This window comes from Cryptomeria japonica, chromosome 10 (genome assembly GCF_030272615.1).
Source record: "Cryptomeria japonica chromosome 10, Sugi_1.0, whole genome shotgun sequence".
NCBI lineage: Eukaryota > Viridiplantae > Streptophyta > Pinopsida > Cupressales > Cupressaceae > Cryptomeria > Cryptomeria japonica.
Genome location: NC_081414.1, coordinates 183,616,155 through 183,641,262, shown reverse-complemented (window position 1 = coordinate 183,641,262; position 25,108 = coordinate 183,616,155). Strand labels below are relative to the sequence as shown.

The 25,108-nt window shown below is 34.4% G+C and overlaps 1 protein-coding gene across 2 annotated transcripts; it reads left to right on the top strand.

The window, feature by feature from the left end:
• The first annotated feature begins 9,512 nt into the window (after positions 1–9,512).
• LOC131073561 (grpE protein homolog 2, mitochondrial) lies at positions 9,513–21,949 on the top strand. Of its 2 annotated transcripts, XR_009112898.2 has the most exons (6): positions 9,513–9,990; positions 19,078–19,563; positions 19,781–19,948; positions 20,103–20,231; positions 21,390–21,608; positions 21,726–21,949. XR_009112898.2 is itself a non-coding variant. In XM_058010017.2 (5 exons), exons 1-5 carry the CDS (start codon positions 9,856–9,858, stop codon positions 21,516–21,518), a joined length of 1,047 nt encoding a protein of 348 aa, XP_057866000.2. In that variant the 5' UTR covers positions 9,513–9,855; the 3' UTR covers positions 21,519–21,949. The 2 variants fall into 2 exon arrangements, 1 of the variants encoding a protein (XP_057866000.2); XM_058010017.2 differs by having other exon boundaries at positions 21,390–21,949.
• Positions 21,950–25,108: the final 3,159 nt, after the last annotated feature.

Here is a 25,108-nt window from a genome sequence, read left to right as displayed (position 1 = left end):
CACTCTATAATGTCTTTTCTTGGTTTTTAGATTTATCTCTATTTTTTTTGTTTTTCTACTATTTAGTATTTTCTATCATTTAATCAATGTTAACCTTTATCTTTATGTTTTGCTTCCCCCTTGGCTTCTTTACGCAACGTATGAATGAAAGAAGCATCAATCCATACATTGGATTGAGAAGAAATAAGATGAAGACCAACACGTTTAACTTCCTAGAGGAAAATAATATTAGGTTTCCACATAACAATCACATCCTTTACTCCATATTTACAAGGAAGAGATATCCATTTCACATTCTAGGATAAAGTTTTGTAAATCATGGCAGAGAGGATATAGAAGGATCTTCCTCTTGTGGCAAAGCTTTGTAACAATTAACTAGATAGATAAAATGATCACAGGTACCCATATCAGTAGTAAAAAGAGATGGGGACTTTAGCCTTGCCTTGCATAAGGGGGAGGTGAGGTGGAAGATCAACTCTAAGTTATGTTGAAATGAAGAGTGATGAAAGCCTCAAGGTAAAATGAAACCACTCTTACTATTGTAGCGTCGTAAATTGCACACCCTTAATTAGGTGGTACAATTCCACGCTTAGGTTGGCACCCGCCTTGGTGTGTTTACATCTTGCATTTAAAATTACCTTTAAGCATTTAATTAATTAATTTAATTAAATCTAAAGTCCTCTTTCATCCCTCTACACATCATAAAATTGGGTCCTTTACCCTAAGTGTGCCCCCTTTTTTTTATTCTCCCAATTAATCATTTCATCAAATACCCTAATTATGTCTTATTTCGACCTTCAAGGCCCGATTTTGCATATCTAGACATCTCAAATTCCCACATACTCCTGGAATTTTCTTTAAAATCACAATATCTTGCTTCCCCAAAACAATTGGTGAAAAGTTGGTCGGACCATGTGTTCAGACCATGTTGGTACCAACATGGTCCTGATTTTTTCTCCCTGAAATTTGGGAGCATGTTTTGGCACTATTTTAATATTCAAATCCAAGAAATTGGTGGAAAATATTATTTCTAAGTCGGCCCGTGACTCAAAACAAAGTTACGGTCTCCTACATAAAGCCTTCATTTCCTCATTTGAAGGATCTAAGATCTAGCTATTAAAGAAGCCTCTTGTGAAGTGAAAGTATAGGTAATGTGAAGTCTACAATAGCAAATTGAGCATTCATCGAGCATTTATCAAGCCTTCATCAATCATTTTCAACACCTTTTAGGAGCTTTGAAGACATTGAAGAATAATAGGAGATCACCAACTGATGATTGGCTTGTACCTCTCCCTAAGGGTTTGGTACGGTTTCATGCTATCTTCATGTCTTTGCATGAGCTTAATTTTTAGATTTACATTCATGTTTTATATCTCTAATTCATTTGTGATTTGAAGCATTTACATTTACATTTACATTCATTTAGGGTTTACACTCCAAAGTGTAGCGTAGAACTCTTGATCTACTTTCTTGTTCATTTAGGATCTTGCATACACACAAGATTCTTGCACACACATTTTCAATACATTTTCTGGCTATTTGTGGAGTTGGAAATCATCAAAACAAGGGGTTTGACTAAGGTAAAACCCTATATAGCCACCTAGACACCATTTTTCAAGTTGTAGGTGCAGGTACAAAAATCCGACGGACACACGATCTTCGAAACTAACACAACACATGGATACAGATCTAGCCTCAGAATTTGACCTCAGTATTCAAGGACTAGGGCGTGGCACCCTGGTCCTATGTGTTTTTTCGCATTTTTTGGCAGTTTTATAGTTTCAGCCCTCTGTTCTGACAGGGACCAGGGCACTGGTCCTACACAGTCAGCATCAAATTCCAATGCCAAGTACACATTAGAATTCCCCTCCCTACTTTGTGCTCAGTTTCATTACAGTCATATTCTGCATTTTTAGCTTAAACTTGTATCTTTGTTCATCTCCTAACATAGTTGATTGCATCATCATATTTTGCACATCTACTCTTCATTTACAACAAAGGAATAGAAACCCTAAGATATATTATGTGGCTCTCTCTTCCTCACAAGAAGTAGTCAAATTGAACTATCTCCCTAGGCTCTTTTGTATTCCATTGTGTGTACACGAGAGTGGGATTAGGTCTTAGTCACCCGATTCCATTTTTGTGCTCCACAACTATTATCTCACCTAGACAATTCTCTTAGATTTCATGATTTACTCTTCATCCATCCTCCATTAGAGCATTTCTACAAGGTAAAGCAAGAGAAATAGATCCTTAATATTATTTTGGCTATTAATGTCAATGTAAATAGTTTTATCAAACTAGTTAGCCTATAACATGCCTATAGATAGTCCTATTCACATTGTTTAAGTCTCCACTTAGGGACCTTAAGGCTTTTGTCTCACCTCATTTAGTCGATATATGTGCCCTCACTTAGTGATACACTTGCCACTTTCTCACACACTTGTCAAGTGAGCTCACAAGTGACCCAAGTTTTGAGGGGTGGCCAGTTGTTGTTTCCTACCTTCTCACTTCACTTGCTTTCTTTTATATGCAAGCCTGTTTTGTACATTCAAATCAACTCTTCAATATCATCCATTTGGCTTTGTGTGCTCATGGTTTGTTGAATTTTGGTGTTTTCTTGTTGATCCTGGGCAATCTCAACATGGTATCAAAGCCATGCTAGCAAAATCCTTCTCAAACTCACACCTAGCCTAGCCAAGAGTTCCTTATAGAATTTTTTAATAGTTGATTACCAATTTGATTTTTCTACAAGTGATTATTGATTTTGTGTTTTTCTATTACTTATTTCTACTAAAATATCTTTGTTTGTTAAATGAAGGAGAGATTAGATTTGTCAAAACAAAGGGTTTTGATGGCATCTTAAAGGTTTTCATCGACAAAGAAATCATAAGGCCAACTAAGGCACTAAGGAGATATCTAAGAATTTATGGTGACCATTTCAGGTGTGCCGGTCTGTGGTTGAAGTCAATTTATAAAGGCATAGTTTAAAATTATTAATGATATTTTGAAGGAAACATAAATAGATTCACAACTTGTTCAATCAAGCTCATTTCCTCTAACAAAGCTTTGTGTTTTGGATTGCACACATAGATATAAAGAAATGTGCCTTGCACATACAAGGCAATATATCCTACACACAAATGGTAATCTACTTAATGGATCACTTTCACATTGCTTCTTAATGGAGTGGAAATGTGAATGCTTCTACACCCTCACATAACTTGCAAAATAAAGAATCAAACCTCCAAATAGGTTGTGCAAGAGTAATGGCAAGCTTTAGATAGCTAGATGTCATTGAGTAGAGTGTGAGTATATGCCATGGTCATGTAGCATACTAAAATTGCACCCCTTGCAATTTTGATCATATTTTGGGCTCTCACCTTATCGATCTCATCCCCACGCTTGATTAGGACCTGTTTATGCCTCTTTTATGCAACCAAACTTCATTTTTCACCTTGCACCTTGCATGGCCACCTTGATCTTGCCCCAAAATAGGGTAGGACTAGGGCGCCCGGTCCACACTAGGACTAGGGCGTGGCACCTTGGGATCCCCTAAAGGGGACCTATCTTGGCACCTCTCCCTTGGGCTTATCTCAAATGTGAGTGGGAAATAATCCCCTATGTTGGCCTCTACTGGAAAATCAAACAATTAATGACAGACAAGTGTATAAGGAGGTCTTCCCCTCTCATTTGGCATAAGACACGATGAGGAGATGATCATACATTCATGAAGGCAGAATTGGATCTCAAGCATTCAAGCATTCAAGTGTTCAAACATTTTTCAAGGCTGCATACTCTTCATTCATCCATTGGAGCAACATTATTTCATCACTCATTTTCAAGCATGTGTGTGTGTTAGGGTTTTCTCATGTTCATGCCATTTCATACAAAATATGTGATTACATTCAAGAAGTAAAGAATCATTAACATCTATTGTAGATCTGAAGGTATACCTTTCCATCATTTATTTCAAGAATTTGCAGTATTTCATTCAAGGTTGATTCCAAATCGGGGTTTGAATTAGGCAAACCCCTATTCCCAACCCCTTTATTCTTCTTTGTGTGCAGGAAATAGGTACACAACTGTACTTCTGACTTCTCAGATCTAGGTGCACAGTTGAATCCCAAATTTGTAGCTCGTTGTTTTTGCATACTTTATCTTCAATTTCAACAATTTACTTATTCAACTTACAAAAGAGTATCAATTTACTTAGCATTCAATCCTTGCATCATTTTAGGATTGGATCTAGCAGATTCATCCCCCTCTTTTGAATGTAAAGTTTCCTCAAGTGAAAATTGAGCTTAGTGAATCTGCCTTACCTCGTGGTGAATTTGCTAAGCTCCCCAATTTTCCACTTACAGGTTAACCTCAATGATGAATAATCATTGCTTTTACTTGAGATATGAGACCCATTCTATGGTGTGGGTGTTACACACATAGATATACTGAGAGGGAGGTGAATCAACATACACAAAATCTCAACTTCACATCCAATTGATCATCAACAACATTTATGAATCTTACTTTAATGATAAAACAACTGTTCAACTGATAAGCATAAATACACATCCACACAAGAGAACTCTAGATATACATGGAAACCCATACGGGAAAACCACGGTGAAGTTGCTTGTATCTATTGTCCAAATCTAGCCTCACAAAAATATATGAAACCTACAAATGTTTATGGGCACCAACCCACTAGAGACATCAACCCCCCTACAAGGAATTTGCAAGCACCGACCTGTAGGAGACACCAGTCCCCTAACTCTATAACTAAGCAACAACCTTGATTCCAACAAGACATGAATTACGTGGACCTTCCAAACTCAGACCGCATCATCAACTGGATCTGATTTTCTATAAAACACTTTCTCAATGTGTGAGGATCTACAACTTGATTTGCACACCTCAATTAACCTCTACTAATTGAATACGTAGTTTGTACAACTCTTATGCTATACACACTCAACTCTAACTCTATGAATGAACCTAGATCAACTATATATTTGCATTAAAATGACAATTGTATTTGCATGTCAACCTAGAACATAATTATAATATCTGCAAATGGCCACAATCAAATTCCTTAGCCAAACATGTAATAGGTCATATCTAAAAGCCTATGCATTACTCCAGAAGAAGGGATAAACTATGATTTACCCAATACATGTTCCACTAGCCCCAATGTACATCTACATGTTATCTTTGGCTGGCACACATTACAATCCTTCAACGCATCAATCTAGAACATCAACCTAGTCAACTAACAAGCATGGTGAACACTCTATCACTTCTAGCATTTTGTTTGCTAAAGTTTAGTCATTATAACTCTGGAATATGACATTTTGTATGTATCTTTACTTAACTCTCAACTACAACAGAATGCAGAGCATAACAAATTGTTAGTGTAAACACTAAGTCTAAAAGACAAACCTTGGTAACATTTTATAAATACTTCCAAGTCACCTTAAACAATTGTAATAGATGTAAGACACAATTACAAACAATCTACAACAAATCTCATCAACATAACTTGTCATTGTCCTTCTAGAACTCAAATGATCAGACACGGGCATGATATTAGTTGCACTTTTTTAGATACCTTTTGCACTCCTCTAGATATCTTGACACTAATGGCAACCTTTGCTCAATAATCTCCCCCATTTTCATTGATGGAAAACCAATGAAATGCTCTTGCAAAGAATAACACTCCTTTTGAACAAGTTATGTCAACCAACTATTTTGGCTTTCTCTCCCCCCATTTGACATCAATGGCAAAGGACCACTTGATTCTTCCTCTGAGACTTTCTTTTCCCCTATCTGAGATACTCCATGCACTGAACCAAACTGTTCTTCACTGCAAGACCACCAAGCCTTCTTGGAAAATGGAGTCAATAGTTCCCCTCAACCTATACTTCCTCTAGAATATCAAATAGAAGAGTGCATTCTCTCTCTCTCTCTCTCTCTCTCTCTCTCTCTCTCTCTCTCTCTCTCTCTCTCTCTCTCTCTCTCATCTTTTTCCTATCAAACTCAAATGTATTATCATAGGCATGACAATAATTGCACTTTTTTGGTTACCTTGTGTACCCCTTTGGATACCTTGACACCAATGACAACCTTCGCTCAATTGTGGACTGTAGAGTTGTGTGGGCTACCTCTGTGCTAGAGTGATGCACAACACATACCTTTTCTTAGTGCTCTACACATGCCATCTTTGATCGTTAAGTTACTGACTCCAAACTCAAGCAAACCACTACTTATCCATGTTATATATCATATCTTTGCATTGATTTTCCTATTTGAAAATTTCTTCAATGCCACCATGCGTATGTACCACATGTCTCCTTCAATAACCAAACAACAAGTCAACCACAACCAATGTGGTCCATTGACTCGGGCTTGATAGTTTTTTTTTTGGTTTGTAATAGCAATATTTTATTAGTATTAAAATGATCACGTACATTCCATTTGAGCTACCATAAAAAATGAGAAAACCCTAACAACCAAAAAGGTTGCCCAAAGAAAACAACAAAATACACCCATAACACATCACCATTATAGTACAATCCTTAAAAAGTTGCATAGACAAAAAGACCCTAACAACTATAGAGGGACTACTAAATAGAATCAACGCCATACATATAAAATTTATAGATAAATAATTGAGAATGCAATACCAACTATTTGACTCAGGTTTGATAGTTAGAGTGAACATTTATAATCAATTTTCATTGTAACTATTTTTCTTCTAACTATTAACAATTTGTGTCATAATTAGTTAACTATTTTTTAATTTTAAAGCTTGTAAATGTTGAAATATGAAGTCAATTATAGTGTTATTCCAAAAGCGACGAATAGTCGGGAGTGGGTAGGGTATCAGTGTTATTCTAGTAGTGACAAATAGTCACCATAGGGTACCATAGTAGTATCTCAAGCTTGCGTCTGACGTAGTTGTCCAAAGGACTAAGCTTCAAGATGAAGGCTTAAGGTCAAGGGTTGCAAGGAGGCTGGCTATAATCCCCCTAACACATTGAAGGTGTTGCTTCAACAAAGCCAGTTTTATTTAGAACTTACTATTTTTAGCCATCTTGACATTTGTTCAACATGTAGTTGTATGAGTCATAATTTCTATTTTTAGAAAGTTATATTCAATCAGGACTCAACAATTTGGATGTTATATGCTATGCGAAGTCATGGTTTCTATACACTTCTTTGAAGATTGTTGTCTATGAAAATTCTCGAGAAATGTAATATAAAAGATCTTTGTGCATGGTTTTTTCCTGGTATAATTTTACTAGGTTTTTCCACGTAAATCTCCATGTTTTTCATTTATTGTTTTATCTACATAATTCAACACTATAAAATTTCACAATAGCAAAGAGGGCTATTTTTTTACTTTTTATCACAATTTTCACCTACAAAGGTGAAATTTGATAAATCATTGTCATTGAAAAGAATTTTCCATGACAATTCAAACAAGTAGTTAGAAGCTTAGGTTTGATTTCATCTAAAATCATTTTTTTTGTTTTAGTGCAGATGTAATTAAAAATGGGCCATTTTATGAGAGCTTGATTGTTAAATAACATTTGATTGGTAGCTCGAAATTGAGCACCTTTTTTTGCAATAAGTAAAGTTTTTTATATTTCTTGCACAATGAACCTCAATGCATTAAAAAATACTAAGTTATGGAGTACCAAAAATTAGGAGGTCACCTAATATTGAATCAAGGAGGCGTCTTGAGTCGTGCCTTTGAGCACTTACGTGAGTCATGTCATGAACACTTCAATATTTCCCTCCTATCATTTCTCTTGTGAGGTTATCTTGATTCATGCCTTTGAGCATTACCACGAAGTCTTGCCTTTGAACACTTCCACACCTTCTTGAGTACCATGCCATATGGAGATGAATAATGTAGTCATTTGACATGCATTAGGTTTATTCAAGTATAATTGTCACTGGAATATTCAAACTCTAGTCCAATAAGCTTAATATTTTTAGGTAATTAGGTATATAAATCCATTTCCACACAAACCCTGAGACACACCCTTAAATTGAAAAAAACTATAAGAGTTAGTTATTCTTACACCAGATAACCCTTCTAAGTTGTGAAACTATTTCCTATAAGAAAGGGCTAAAGGCAAGGTCAAAAAATGTGAGGTCTATCCACATAGGATATTATAATATAGAAGGTACTTTGAGATGAAAATCTAATGTCCAAGCTTGTAAATAACATACTTGACCACAAATAACCCAAGTTCCACATTGTAGCATTGTATGAGCATACTCCGCTATTTTAAATTTGTAGGAAACACAACCCTTTCCTAACCTCCTCATGGCTTCAATTTCCCAACCACATTTTCCTAATTTGGTTTTGCCCATTTAGTTAGAGGGTGCCCCTTTTAAAAAATAAAGTGTTCGAATTGCATTGACACTCAACAATGCAATCCATAACATCATTAGGAAGGATAAATTCTAAAGTTTTATCCATATCTTTGTCACTTCAATTCTTCCATTTACGATGTCTATATCTCTCTCTCTCCTACTAGATTATATGCAACCTATGCAATTGAATCCCCATTATTGCTCTCAACCACACTATTTTATATTTCATCAACATAAAAAATTGGCCCTAAACCCTCTTCTTTATAACAATTCCCTCCTAAATTCCTAGCTTTGACTTTTACCCCCATCTCCCCCTCAGAGACAACAAGTGCAAAATTGAAAGGGCATATTAGGGTTTAAAAGATCTATTGCTTAAATGTCTTGAAGGCTGCACATTTTTATCATAGAGAATTTTGGGCCATTTTTAAATTATGGAGATTAAAGAGATCCATGCATTGGGCATCCTTGGAAGTGATGCCAAACAACCTTTAATTTATATTTTATCTAAAAATGAACTTATAGACCATAAATTGAGTTTTTCTATTTCATAGTCCCAAAATTACATTTTTTATATTCTTAACATCGAGAGCAAGGTTGCGACATCTTGACATCTTTCCTAATAAAATGCTATATAATGATTATGGGTTGATATCATGTGAAAAATAGATGCAACAAGGTTGTCTAATTGATGAACATATTAAGGATTCTCGATGATTAAATTGTTTAGGGATGGTGTCCTTTTATACTTGTTGTAGACACACAATTTAAATATTTCGATGAATACTAGCTAGTTAAACTTAAGTTGATTTAGGCCCAAAGTGAAATGTGAATCTAAAAATATATTTTCAACTTTATATTGTAAAATTCACCTAAGTTAAAAGTATACTTGTAAAATTGAAATAAAAATAATAATAACTTAAACATTAAAATTAGTTTGAATAACAATTAAATATTATTTATGAAATCAATAAGAATACCAAATTAATTAATACTAATACTAAAACAAAATATTTCAAATACTCTTTTACCTTTACATTTTATGATTTTTTAAATTTTCTAAAATTAAGTAATAATAATAATAATCGACTTCAATATTTTGAAATCTTCAAATTTAATGCTAAGATGTGAAAATAGGAAAGGAAAGAAAAGAAAAGCAAGAAGAAAATCGAGAATTCTAATTTTAGACCACCTAACACCATTGACAATTTTAGAGCTTGATCCTCAAATTTCCTTGGTAGGGAATTGTTCATAGCATTAAACCCTTTCTTATGTAGAACACAAACCTTCTAGAACCTTCTGACCTTGTTTAGCTCTGTATCTGTTTACAGCGGCGCTTAGTTTATTTCTGACACGCGATTTTTGTAGTTTAGTTTTTCAGGTTAACCTAAGGTTTAAGAAATTCAGCAGGAGCGAGGCTTCTGTTTGTCTACTTAAACCGTCATAAGAATATAATTTGTCTTCGGGAAGATGAATTCGGCAAGGAGTTTAACAGGGCTTTTAAGGAAAGGTTTTACTCAGTCCAGGGGTTTTAAACTGCCTGCTAATACTCTGCTTCCCAAAAGATGTCATACAATGCAAGAAAATATTCAGTCGCCCCACAAGGTACGCTTTTGCATTCGTTTAAGGGCTTTAGGGTTTAGGGTTTAAGCATGTTCTCGAATTTCTTTCTTTCAAATTATAATATTTAAGTTGCTTTTTTGGTCTTTATACGAGAGAGATTTATGTCTATTTACTGTAGATGATATATTTGTTGGGGATTGAGCAGAGTAAATCCTGCGAAGTTGAGTTTTGTAGACAACCTTGTGTGAGGTAAGGTTGGGTCGTAATCTAGTGTGGAGTAAGCTGGGGTCGCATTTTTCCTAAAACCAGGAATCACCTTGTTGTGACCATGCATTTAGAAAGGTTAATATGTATGTTTGTTGATGGGTATGTGAGTTATGTTTTACACTTATGTACGAATCGCATCTTTTTAGCATGTTGAGATGCTACACTAGTATATATTTCAAACAATAAAAGTATTCAATGCAAGGAATAAAGGAACAAATCTAAGACGTTCTATGCTATTTGATCACAAGAACAAGGAAGAAGACAATTTTTTTTTTGAGAAGGAATAATAAGCTAACAAAACTATACAGGTTGCACTTTTACTGAGAAATAAAAAAGCAGGTTGCCCATATTTTTCAACAAGTTATCATCACCAGTAGTCTCTCTTCAAGTTTTGGGTACAATTTTTTTCTGATTTTTTCATTTTAGGGATTACAGGGGATGGGAAGATGCAATTATCAAAATGAGTAAAAGAAGATGAAATTTTTGCAAAGTGCTGAACTTACACTGACATTTTGATAATCATTTAATCCCATAGTGACAAAAATTCTAATCGGAAAACCAAATAATGAAGATCTTTTTTCAAAAATTGAGAATCCAAAAAATGCAGATAAAAATAGAGAAAAAGTAAAAAGAAGCAGCGATTTATTTCATCTGAAGGCCGTGTAATTGCATAGAGATAGACAGTGAAGTGAAATGAGAGTTTACACTGTGAATTTTTGAATATGTCATTTTTTAATTAATTTTGAGATTGCTGATTACATTACACAAAGCATGTATGGTATTGCATTTCTATATAGTGACATACTACAAGTACATGGTTTGACTGTGAAGTTAAAATCTGAAAATATATTACAATCTAAGCTACTAGTACTAAGTGCAAAGTATGAAATAACAAAAATTGAAGTGAGCCAGTGACTCTTGTTGTTGCAAAGTATGCTACATTAGGCTCCTGCAGGTCTCACTAATGAAGCCCTAGGGGCATAGCCTCTCCTTATTCAATCAATCTCTTTAGAATCAATCCAAAGATTACTAGCTCTTTATCATTTATGATCCATTTGGAATTTGGATTGATCTTCCTTAATGCTACTTGATATTGTCAAATTAAATTTATACATTAGCGATGAACATAAAATAATTTCTAGAAAAATAGTAATTAACATTGGAAAATAAATGGAAACAACAATTGTAATTTATCAATAATTATTAATTGTATCTTATTAACCTTGAGTTTACTTAAGCTTAAGGTGGAGGTTGTGGTGAACAAACATCAAATCATTCATACATTTCTCCAATAGTTGCGTTTCTTGGAATGCATATATTCAAGCACATTTCAAGTATCCTCATAAGCAGATGAATCACATGGCTAGCTCAAAAGATACAGTGACATCCATCGAACATTTTTTGGTCTTTTGACCAAAGAAACCCCACCTTTGTGCTTAAAGTATACATGTTTATCAAAATATGATCATCTACAATTTAGTCAAAACTCCATTCTTAAAATGAGTACAAAAGCAATTTAGACAAATTGTCAAAGTTTTTGAACTCTGCAAAGATGGATTCAAATAGTATCCAGTATCATGAAGGGGGAATTCATATGCTAACCCCACTTTTATCAATTATCTCCCACAACGGCAGTTACTTGTCCTTGTTAGTTTCTAGTCCAATGGGAGATGCACTTTGTGTAATATGTATATTTACAACAACACCAATAATCACATAGAAGAAACATTTATGCTAAAAGATGAGTTTATATTGAGCTCTCTAGAAGGCAATATCTATGTGATTCAAATATAAGATTCACAAATACATCCCTTGATTGTCACAATCATCTAGCTCTTGCTTTCAATGTAGAATTTGACGGGGACCAAATGATTTATGGAAAGGCAGGTGGTTTGAAATATAAAGTTGACCTTTCATTTTGTCTTTTGATGTCATTCCTCCATGTTGTGACGTTTTCACACATCATCCCATTGCAAATGGGGGCCCCCTTGTTTTTCATTTTGTCTTTTGATGTCATTCCTCCATGTTGTGACGTTTTCACACATCATCCCATTGCAAATGGGGGCCCCCTTGTTTTCACTTTTTAGGGTAGTGTTTTGGCGTTGTAGGGTTTTGTCTCCAATCTCTTGCCTCTACAAATGAGTCAAGTTTTTCAAAAATTGGAGGATTCATCAAATTTAATGAGTGGTCAAAAGGGCGTTCTGATGCTACGGATGTGCTCAAATAGGTTGAAGGAGTAAAATCGCAATTTCTCGGGGTCAATTCTGACAACTTCCTATTTTGTAGGAATTTTTTTTTGTTTTTTTTCTAAATTTAGAAAGTTTTGTTTTTGACAATTTGGGGCCAATCCAACAACTTGCTTTTTTGGTCTGCTTTTTTTTTTTTTTCTAAAAATAAAAGGTTGCTTTTTTTTTTTTTTTCGGGATCAGATGGTTTCAAAGTCATAAAAAGAGTCAAGTCAAGAAGGTTCATCTAGAACAAATTAGATATGAAGTTGCTTTCGAATCTAGAGGATATTTTCCATAAGGCTAATTGAAGATCATGAAAAGTGGCCGAGTTTGGAACTTGGATCAAGAAGTTCTTTGTTTAAACCATGAAGAATGTCTATCCATGGAAGATTTTCTTGTTTCATGATGAAGTCTGCCCTAGGGAAGCATAAAATTCTTGTGCCAACACCAAGTCCGCCCTCCCTATGGTAAAGTTTCCAAAGCAACTTCAAGTTTGCCATGGCATGAGGGGAATAATTTCTTGTTCAATGGCAAAGTCCGCCCATGCCTTGGTGAAAATTTCCTTACCCTTGCCAAAGTCCGCCTAGGGATGTGTGCATAATCCTTTTCTATCATCAAGTCCACCCATGGCAAGTGGAAAACTTCCTCCAAGCAGCATGAAGTCCGCCCTAGGAATGGGTGAGAAAAATGGTTGAGTATTGGTATTTTGAGAAGAGAAAAAGTCATAATTTTGGCTAGGTGTGGCAACTTGGTAAAATTTCCAATCAATGATGAAGTTCGACATGGCATGGTGAGTAAAATTTCCAATCGATGTCAAAGTCTGCCCATGCTAGAAGAAATTTCCTTGTGCTCATGCAAAGTCCGCCTATGCTTTGGCAAAATTCTCTATCCTCATAGTAAGTCCACCCAAGGTGTGAGGAGAAATTCTTGAAGTCGAGCAAAAGCCCGCCTTGGGACATGAAAAACTTCCTCAACCATGCATGAAGTCCACCCAGGATGGTTGGAAAATTCCTTGATCAAAGATGAAGTCCGCCCAAGCTAAGTGAGAAGAGTTTGAGAATTTTTGGCAAAGTGTTGAAAGAGAGGAAAAAAGAATTCGGTTAAAGAGGAGAGCTTCTAGAAGGGAAGAAATTGCCATTGAAATTAAAACAAAAAAACAAAGGTAGGCAAGGATTGAATTCTCTATAAACTTAGACATTGGCATTCATTCATTCACAAGTTGGTTCTCAGATTTGAAAATTGGAGCTCGAGAAAGAATATCTTTCAAGTTGCAAGGTGGATTTTCAAAGTGAATTTCCGGTGCAAGGCGATTTAAGGAAGAAATCAGGCCAAGTTGGAAGCAATTCTTTTGAAGAATTTCTTTAATATTTTCAGGTTTATAAAAATTTCTAAGGTAGATTTTTCAGAGTTTCAAGTTCAGTTCGCACTTCAAGACTTCCTTCTTTCAGTCTGAATTTCTGATTCTCAGACTTGCACACGGATTTTCCACCTCAAATTCTTCGAATATCACTGAAGAGAGCATGCTGCTTTTTACAGTTTTGAAGGCAGATTTTTTTTTAGAATTCCAATTTCTTTCAAACTTCAAAGATTTCTTTTATTTGGAATTCCTAAGATTTTAGATTTGCAAGAGAATTTTTCATTTTCAAATAATCTTGCTTTTTATGCTTTTTTCTAAGTCTGATTTTCAAAATTTCTAAAGACTGATTTCAGTTACAATTTCTGGAATTTCATAAGTTAAATCAGAATTATCCTTCGTAGTTCCTTCAAACTTTGTATTCTAGGTTGGAAATGAACTTTAAACTCCCTTATTACTTTTTTTTAACTTAGAAAATTTTCATTATTTTCAGGTGGTAGATGTCAACTCAAGGAAGGATTTCAAAAAAATGTGTAGATGAGGTTCAATAACAAAGAACTAAAACTAGAGTCCAAGATCGTGATGAGGGTTGGGGATACCAACCTTTGTCATGTGGACCTCGAAGACTTCAAGAAAAGAAGAAGGCAAAGAAAAATTCCTTAATCCATAAATATTAATTGGAAAAGATGAAGATTGATGATGCCAAAATAGAAGAAACGATCAAAGCAATCCAAGACAAGGTCTTCGTCGTAGTCTTTGATGTGCTTGAGCAGGAGATAGTTCAAGACAAGGACATGAATGTAGAAAACCTGAAGGCCAAAGTTCAAAGCAACTTCTTCACTTCCGCAAATCCAATTTGGAAGCAACATTGAGGATGGTCTTCAAAAGATGATAAGATGGACTTGATGGAATACAAGGGCGACATTATGCCAAGTGTCCCAATGGAAGAGTTGGGTCCCATAGTGACTAGGTTCATCGAATTTTCTGTCAAAGAAGAGGATAAGGGACACCCACTTCTAGAAGAAAGTTGGATTTAATAGTTGTTTATTTCTCATTGGCCCACTTTGGATAACTATTGTAACAAACCCTAATTAGGGCTTTAATGTTTTAATCTTGGCCGTTGATCTTTTATCAATTTGGGTTGTTGCTTTGTAATGGGGTGTCTATATAAACCCTGCTCCTTGTTAGTTTATTGTAACTTAGTGAGGAAAATAAATAAGGATTCGAATCTTTATAGGGCTGGGCCCTTCTTCTTGATGTAACGTGGAGACTCAGTTGGGTCCTATTCCCATGTAGCGTGTGACCCTTAAATAGGGCAGAACAATTAAGGTAACATGTGAAGGTTTAAATATAAAATATGGGCGCCAAAATATGGGGCCGACCCTAAAGGAAAACTTGCACGTTAGAACTCATATATAACAAAGTCATTTGCCATTCAATACACACACAAACAGCGAAAAAGGATATCTGCTTTAAAGGTGCGAAAGTTGTTACTGAGCTTGGCGAATCTGTTGAAGGAGATTATAGCGAATCTGTTCAAGATCATAGCGAATATTGTTGCTGTTGATAGCAAGTCCCTCAAGGTGCAGATCTGATCCTTTGTTGCTGTTGATAGCAAGTTCTTCGAGGTGCAGATCTGATACAGACCCGAAGCAAATATATTCACTTGAAAGGGCAGACTTATTCCCTGTGGAAGTACGAACCTAGTGCAAACCTGTTCATGATAAAGAAGCAAATCAGATTTATGCAAGTGTGCAGAATACAGATCTCAGATCTGAGTTGCAGCTAAGTACACATTGTTACCTTTTGGAATTGAATGCATAATCAGACCTGTGGGTCTTTATTGCTGGGTTTTTCCTCTTAGGAGGTTTTCTCAGGGTATTTGCGTGCCGTGTTTCATTATTGTTCATCTTTATGTTTATGCCTAATTCTGAAAGTCACTAAACTAAACAGCAAATCAATTAAGATTCAATTTCTGAGTTTTCCATTAAATCTGAAAGTCTAATTTCAACACTCCTCATTTGTAAAGAGAGAGATTTTGGAGAAATTGTTGTAGTGATACTTCTTAAGTGCTAAGACATTATTCATTGTTCAATTGTTGGTGAATTTTTGTCTACTTTTGCAAGTTAGCATGGTTTCTTGGCTCTCAATAGAATATATTTCATTTTCAAGGTGATAGATTGAATGAAGGATTTGATAGAATTGCTTAATGTGGAATGGATGTGTTCATACTTTTGATAATTGGATGATTTTCAATTATTGTGCAAAGTTAGCTTGAACCAATAAATGAAAACTTAACTTCTATTGCTATATTCATTGTTCGAAATGTTGGTGAATATCAATGATATGAAAATCTTTTGAATTCCTTATAAGATAGCACCATTCTTGTGTAGTTGTTGAATTTGGCTAAACAAGAATTGGTTTTGTATTCCACTTTTGGCAATTTCTGTCTCCAAAGTTCATAGGATTAACCGAGGGTTAGAATTATCTTCCAAAACCCTCCCTTTTGCCCCCTTTTGTCCAAGTCTTAGTAGAAGTAGGATTGAAAAGAACTTATTGCAAAACTTTTTCAAAAAAGAGAAAGTTACAAGTGTTGGCAATCAACAAAATCTTTTGATTCATTCACTCCTCGAACAATTGTGTAAGTCCCCCATGAGATTACCATCATATCACAACGAACCAACTGAGACTATCCACATGAATTGGGACCTTGGAGTCGCCTTTGTGATCTCATAGTCCATCGGTTTAGCATATAGAACATTTTGATCAAGAGAGAGTAGGACATCTTTGGGTATTTTATTCTGAGTTGCGCGTGCATAAAACACACGCCAACACTCTGCCAATTACAAGAGATCACAGCCTTAATACAATTCATTATTGCGGCCCTTAATTTCATAACCAAGGCATTTAAATTAAGATGGCAGCGATCCTTTATAGGGAGTTGACCAAGGTTAAATTAAAGAATACCAAGGGCAGCGATTTCCTAAAATAAAGGAGATTCAATGAAAATTAAAATTAAATTATGAGTTTAAAATAGTGATTAAGAATAAAGGGTTGTACTCTTTCAAAGGTTGGTAATTGTGGAAATCTGTGACTCCCTCAATAACAAAAATCTGTGACTCCCTCAATAACAAGATATAAAGAGGAGATCATTTCTTGGGAAGAGACCGGCAATCAGCAATGAATAATCAATTGGGAATAAATGTATTATTTCAAGCAATCAATTTGGAAATAAATTATTATTCTCAAAAGGGTAGCAAAGAAGGGTAGTGACTCATTACTTGTGAAGGGTGGTGACTGTTTCAAGAAAAGGGCAAATCGGTTCATTGAAAAGCAATCAAGCAATCAATCTATCAAATCAATCAATTCATCATTCAAACTTCAATCATTCAAGGATCAAATCTTTCAAACACCAATCATTCAAATCTCAATCATTCAAACATCAATCATTCAAACATCAACCATTCAAGCATCATCCATTCAAATATCAATTCATTCAAGTATCAATTCATTTAGGTATTGTTTCATCCAAGAAACTCAATCAACTCAGAAATTCATATTTTTTAGTATCAATTCATTCAGAAAAAAATATAAAGTAGAAATTCATTGAAGCATCAAGTCAGCGATGTTATCAGTTGTGAATTCTAAGTAGTATCTTGCAAATTGGAAGGACAAAATCCCTTTTGGATACATGAGAATTGGAAGGATGGAAACCCTTTCTTTCTCTTATCAAGTTTGGATGAAAACCCAAATCTTGGTCAAGGACAAAAACCCTCCAAGGTGGTCTAACAGTTGGGAGGAAGAAAACCCTTTCATGCTCTTTGGAAAGCTAAGGATGAAAACCCTTGATATTGCAACTATTGAGTTAGGGATGAAACTTTCAATTCAGCAGATTTGCAAGTATTTCTAGAGAATTCACGATATGATTGACTTTGAGTATTGTGCTATGATTTATTGATCTGAATATTGTCATAAATTCTTTAGCTTTGATAAAGATATTATTATTTTTAGTAAAAATTATTGTTTTAAGTTAAAGATCAGGAATATCCCAAAGAGGGACATTACATTTGATGACTATATTTGCTAAACCAAACATAACTAGTAAAATCTATTGTCATGATCTTTACAAGTATCATTTGGTCACAATGGATGATGCATGTCTCTTTTTGCCAAAAAAATACTAACTTTTCATATCATGAGCGGACAAGGAGTTATAGGTTGTGTAAAGAAGTATCTAATAACTACAATTATGTGGGTAAATTGTAGAAATCAAAGATACAAAAATACACAGCCTTTAAAACATGTAAGCTCTATAGAAGGACATATATTAAAGCCAAGAACCTTAAAATTACACACTAATATATATGTAATGGTTTTCTTTTTCTACTTAATAGTATTTATAGACAAAATTAACATATAGCCTTACAAAAATACGAAAAATCATGAACTTGGTCTTGCAAAATTTGATGCCTGAACTAGATGGATTCTGAAAAGGCTGTATGCTACTAGAAATAATAGTCCTCAAACAGAAGAGATAATAATATCATTTGTAATCAAAGGAGGCTGTATTTACGTTTGCATTAAACTGGAAAATTGCAGTTAATATGCATTTTGTACAGTCATGTTTGATGGAACTTTTTTGTTTTGATAGAGTTTATCAAAATTAGTGCGATGGTCTATTGGTAGTATATTTGCATTATTGTTGTGTTCTAAACTCTTGCATATATAGAGATGATTTTCCAACCAAGATTATTGATACAATGGTGATTTTATTTTTCTTAAATATGCTTTTTGGGAAAATATTTTTTCATTTGCCTTGCTTATGTATGATATTTTTATTGACTTATTTCATTGCATCTTATTGAGTTTGAAAGCATGGTCGTCCCTGCTTTTAGTTACATCAAACAGAAGTGTGGGTATCTATAGGGTCAGATAGATGTTTATGTTTTTCTTCTGAAAAATATGTTCTTAGAAGTTTGATGGTGAGTAGGCTATAAATTTCTTGATTATTGTGGAAAACTTAGATAATAGTTTGGGCAGCATATAATAAATAATATATCTAGAAATAATGTTTGTATTTGAGGTTCGGATATGGTGGTCAACATATTCATATCATGGATATAGCAATTACTTTTGAATATTATTCAAGCTAAACCATTTAGCTTGATATCTGCAACAACTCAAACCAGAATAGGAAATTATTAAACAATATGGGTTTATGCCATGTTCTTTTATTTTCTATTCATGTTTAGTTTTACCAAAGTTAAATTTCATGTGCAGTTGCTGTGGGGTTCCTGTGAAACAATTCAAGCCTTCTCTCGACCTCAGCCTGCTTTTTTAACTCAGAAGTTGTCATTTTTCTCCTCTGTTACATCACCTGATTTGTCACAAAAGGAATCAAATACAGATTCATCGACAGAGAGTTCACTGGGGAATAAAGGAGAGGAACCTGTTGAGCCTGTTAGTCAAAAGAAACCAGACTCAGTAGGAAAAGGGGAAGCTGTGAAGAGAGCACGGACAGAGCCCAAGAATAATGTGAAGAAAAATGAGTCAGAGTCAGAATCAGAATTAGATTCAGATGAAGAGAAGGAACTTACTACAGAGGATTTGATTCGGCTTGTAGAGGAGAAAGAAGAACTATTGAAGGTTAAGCACAAAGAAATTCAGTCAATGCAGGAGAAGGTTCTTCGGAGCTATGCAGAAGTTGAGAATGTCATGGATAGAACAAGGCGTGATGCAGAAAACTCAAAAAAGTTTGCAATACAGGTGCCTATTCTTGTCAATTTTTAGGGATATACTGAACGAAGAGTTAGTATTTTGGACTTGCATATGGAATGTTTTGATCGATTCTATATTTTCAATGAGTTCTACTTATAAAATATTGTAGATATGGTAAATTTACACCTACTGTTGCTGTATTATTTGTTGAGATGGTAAACTGATATCTACTGCTGTTGTATTCTTATTATATATTGCATTGCAGAGCTTTGCCAAGAGCTTGTTAGATGTTGCAGATAATTTGGGAAGAGCTTCATCTGTTGCAAAGGAAAGCTTTAGCAAGTTAGACGCCTCAAAAGATTCAAATGGTGCTGCAGCACTTCTGAAAACACTCTTAGAAGGAGTGGAGATGACAGAAAAACAACTATCTGATGTAACCTAATTTTCCTGGCCTTAACTTTCTTAGGTGCTAAAGTCAACATCTATTAACTGTTTCAGGAAGTTTGGGAATCTAAGCATTCATTAGATATGAAATAGTAAGGTTTTATGGCAGAGGTTTATTCTAATGATGTTGGTATGGACTGCAGGTGTTTAAAAAGTATGGAATTGAGAAGTTTGACCCAATAAATGAGCAATTTGATCCTCATAGGCATATGGCAGTATTTCAATTTCCAGATGCAAGTAAGGAAGTTGGCACTGTGGGTGTGGTCTTAAAGGTATGTCTCATAAAATATCTTTTCTTTGATTTATGGTATGAAGGAATTCTCTTTGGGATCGTGACAGTAATTTGTACAGACATAAATGATCATCAGTGGCATAGATGTTGGTGTTATTATATGGTTATATTTCAAGTCTTAGACAATTTTGGTGTACTAGTTTTATTTAATTGCTAAAACAATGCACATTGTTAATCTCAACCTGCAACTCACAAATATGGTAATGTATCATGAATCGTGCAATACATCTTCAGTTATTTCATATGCATATAGCAATAGAGCTAGCTTGAGATAGCATTGCAAGTCTTATTGTGAGGGGTTGGAACTTGTAATCACATGCAAACTAACCAACGGTGTAGTTACAATACAAGTAGTAGTGGTTTTAGCCTTATATATATCAGGGGCCTTAATTAAAATAATATTTATATATACCATATATTTGAATGGTAATTTATCAGTGAAGATTGCTATTAAGATTAATAATTAAATAAATTTGATATTAAGATGGTTAACAATTTAAGATTTAATTCAGAATTACTTTCTGTAAATTCATGTTGCTTGAAACAACAAGCAATATCAATATAGTAATTTAAGACTTGTTTAAAGTTATATTATGGAAATTTAAGATATAATTTAGTGCATGAATTTCCGGATTATATCACTTTGGAGGTACTTATCAGTAACAGGCTTTGCATTATGATGTAATAGGAATTAATCATTCATAATAAATGGACGATGCTAAAATCTGCAAAGAATTTTCACATTGGCATTAACTTGTATTATTTATGTGAAATATTATATATATGTTTTAACAGTTGTGCAGTTACTTATCAATTATGGATATCAGGATATATAGTAATTTAAGATTTAGTTTAGAGTTTTTGGAAATTCAAGATTTACTACCATAGATATCTGAAATACATCTATTTAAAAATTGTTTGAGAGATGGATGTATTTAACATATCTATGCTTCTAGTAGTCTCACAAGAGAGGAGAGCAAAGATAATGGATGTTAGAAAATAAGAAAATAAATTGGTTGTTGAATGTTAAATGGCAGAGTTTGAAACACATGTTGTTCCCCATTGGGGCTGGATTAAAGACTTGGATTTCCTTTGCTTTGCTAAGGGTCTTAATGCATATCTGGTGGTTCATGTGCAGCTCGGCTATATTCTCCATGACAGAATTATACGCCCTGCTGAGGTTGGTGTTGTGGAGGCAATACAAACTGAAGCTGCAGAGGTTTCTGAGTATAGTGAACGAGCGGACAGTACAAAGGTTTCTACCTGATTTGGAGTAGTTTTGTATTATTTTGATTTTTTCAGGATATCTGAAGCAACAACCAATTTCCTGTTGACTTAAGTTATCTGATTAGCAAGGGTAGGTTCAAGCCCAGAGTTTTGGCTTTTTCTAGCATTGAAAACTCATCATAGTCTTTGTTTTAAACTATATTATGCATTGGAAGTACGATTTAAGGACATGGTTAATCTATTGCAGAGAAGTTTCAGGAAGCTGTTAAAGTGACAATTTTGTGTACCGGTATTTTTGTCAAAGTGACAAATGCATGGGATGTCTGATCTCTTGATCATGTTTCATGTAGCATATTTAAGTTCTATTTGTAGACTGTAACTATTGCTTCCAATATGAGTGTAGATTATTCATTATTATTGATGGTATAGGATTTACAATAATAAAGATGCAGTGCTCCAAATAAATTTCAACATGGTAGCATGATCTGAATTTTTTTTTTCGTGTCCTAATGAAAGCATGTAGGGTTTTTTTCATGTTCCAACAAATATGCTTTTTATATAGCTAACAGTGTAGTATGATTCTTTTGTCATTATTTACCCTTGTCTAATGGAGGAAGAGCATAGTGATAGTACTATAACTACATAGAATTTCAAAATATATTATTGTATATACTAATTGGAGTATATTTATGACTGTTAGGAATATGGATTCCTAGAAGATAGTGATTGAATTATATTTTACATTTGCATGTGAACCTGATTTGTTTATAAAAATTTGATGCGTGCTCGGGTAGTTCTGGACGTGTAATGTTTTGACCTATTTAATTTTTATTTATTTGGGCAGAATCTGTCTGTAGCTGTCATTCCCTTTTTTTAAAGGAATTTTTACTGTTTAATGAAAAACTCTTCTATTTTAATGTATGGCATGTTGAATCATTTTATGGCAATATTTTCAACTATCATATCGACTAAACAAATTTCTGATTTAGACTTTCTTGTTACATGTTTTTGGTAAAACGTGCAAATTCAAGGTGAACGTTTGTACCTATTTTTTTAATTTCAAGTGCATCAAAGATTTGCACACGAAACTTTAGTTCCGGTATGATTTCTCATCTGGTTTTACCAAAAGTAAATTTTGGCGATAGTAAAGTGTGGTTGATTGTGGGGTATTCTTCCCCGTGGCTTCAACTCTGACTTTAAGGCTAGAGGGACTCTAGAGATGAGGAATTCATGACTACTTTAAGAGATATGATCCTTGATCTCGTAATAATGAAACTTATAAAGTCTTTTATAATGTTGGCAAACAAAGAGTAACATAATTTGTAGTGGGATCACTCACGAGCATGAAGAATTCCACATAATTTGTAGTGGGATCACTCACGAGCATGAAGAATTCCACAGAACAAGGTGAGATGTAATTCGTATCGATTCCAACTATTGATTACAAAAAACTATGGTAATATGAAAGCATGCCTCACTTTAACCAAACTTAGATTGCAATCCAAACACACCCCTTTCAACTGTAGCAGTAGGAACCAAGTGCACGATAATTTCTTGTAAATAATCCAAAGCAATTACATGCCTTCTTAACTTCTATGGATATTGGAACTGACATCTTGAGAGATCTTCACTTTTGCAGATTTGTGTTATGGATTGAATTGATTGATACGAGGTGCGAAGATTGGTCAAAAGGCATGTTGATAAGGCCAAGTTTGAAAATCTGATAAGGGGGAAAATGGGGTTTAGAAGAGAGGCATGCATGTAAGATGAAATTTAATGAATTGATAGAAGTAAGGGAAAATAGAGGTTGGAGCAAAGAACTCCAAAACTCCAAAGCTCTGACAACTTGTAAATACTTGGAGATATGACTAGAAAACACCCCACTTAGAATTTTGAGACCTTTGCAACTTCTAATACATTGGCAAGCATCCTAAGAATGATGATGAACTATACTTAGGCCTTGACTTAACTCACTAGAGAGAGGAAATTGACTTTTATTCCACAAACACATCTTGATTGGAAAGGGGACATTACACTTAGAAGAGAGGTAAGTAATAGTAAACCATAGTTACTTTATTTCAAAAAGAAAAATCTCGTGGCCAACTAAAAGATGGAGATATAAATGTACACACATATATGTTAATGGGTAGAAGTTCAATAAGGTGTCACACTTTAAAAAGAAACTGACACAAATCTAACTTTTAAAATTGACATCTATATCCAATTTTGAGTTAATGTAGACTAATGATTGCAATTTTTTAAATAATATAATAGATGCTTGTATTTCAAAATAGATTATTATTTTATGACTTCAAAAGTTTAGAAAGTGAACATTTGTTACAAAAATAGTTATAGCAAAATTATTTTTTTTCTTGTCATTTTATTTTCTAATGTGAACTTCAAATTTTAGTGTTTGCAATTTTTTTATTTTTTGATAAGTTGTTTTTAATAATGTTTAAAATCACGTGAATAAAACTTGACATTTACAAGTGTTGGCAATAACAATGAAGGAAAACTGAGATGAGGTGGGGGGAAGGGGTGAATCAGTTTTCATCGGATCTAACAGTTTAAACACAATTTAATATCTGATCAATTGCAGCAAGAACAAAGATAAACATAATAACACCAACAAACATAACACCAAGATTTTGATGTAGAAAACCCGGTTAAGGGAAAAATCACGGTGGGAACCTACCCATGATAAGATGATACTCTGCAGTAGTATGTGAAAATATTACAATGGGGAATGCACATGCATTTAGACACATTGCCCAGAGCTCACTGATAAAAAATAAGAAGAATTACAACCCTGAGGAAGGTTCACTGCTTTACAAAGATCGGATAACAATCTGGATTAGATGAACTGAAAGAATAGCATCTCTAAATGCTTGATGACAGTTCCGGTTAAGGACATTTGTCTGCTCTGCAACACTCTGTTCTACACTTCTTAGTGAAAGATGAATTCGCTTGTTCACACATGCACCACTCTCTGATAATGTATACACAATACCAATATCTAAATTAAATGAATGACACCTATTCATACAAATCATCAATTTTGACTACAAGGTCAGCTCAACCCTTAAGACCTAATTACAAAATTACATCACACAATACATATATCAACCACCAGACCAATACAATGCCATGACGACATAGCATGAACCCAAATCAAATCCACGAACATGCAACACCACTAGAAATCTCACCAAGATTATCCACAACATGCTACACCACCGAAAATGTCACATAACACGAAGAACATCACTGAACCCATAAGATCTTCAATTTCATGCACAATGATCAATGTGGACCAGCTAAACAAATAAGACATGATTAGGAAACACCAACAAGAACGTTAGAACCATCCACAATAGTTGCATCAACACCAATTAATCAAATCTTCATCAATCAACACGCTGATACTCAAGAACACTCAAAAACATTATGACAAAATCAACTCATTTCCTGGTTTAGGGCACACAAGAAGTTGAAGTGCATCAGATAGGTATTTTTCTTGTGATTGTCGCCATAGCTTTGTTTTCTTTAGTTGGGCAGACAAATAGGTAGTTAAATTAACATGGGATAGAGAATTGGAGGGATTGACTGGGTTAAAGAAGCATTTGAAAT

Bases quoted from the DNA above. Each gene is read 5' to 3' on its own strand.
- LOC131073561 (XM_058010017.2), top strand. From the start codon at position 9,856: ATGAATTCGGCAAGGAGTTTAACAGGGCTTTTAAGGAAAGGTTTTACT. The intron at 9,991-19,077 runs GTACGCTTTTGC...TTTCATGTGCAG, and splicing joins ATATTCAGTCGCCCCACAAG to TTGCTGTGGGGTTCCTGTGA. The intron at 19,564-19,780 runs GTGCCTATTCTT...ATTGCATTGCAG, and splicing joins CAAAAAAGTTTGCAATACAG to AGCTTTGCCAAGAGCTTGTT.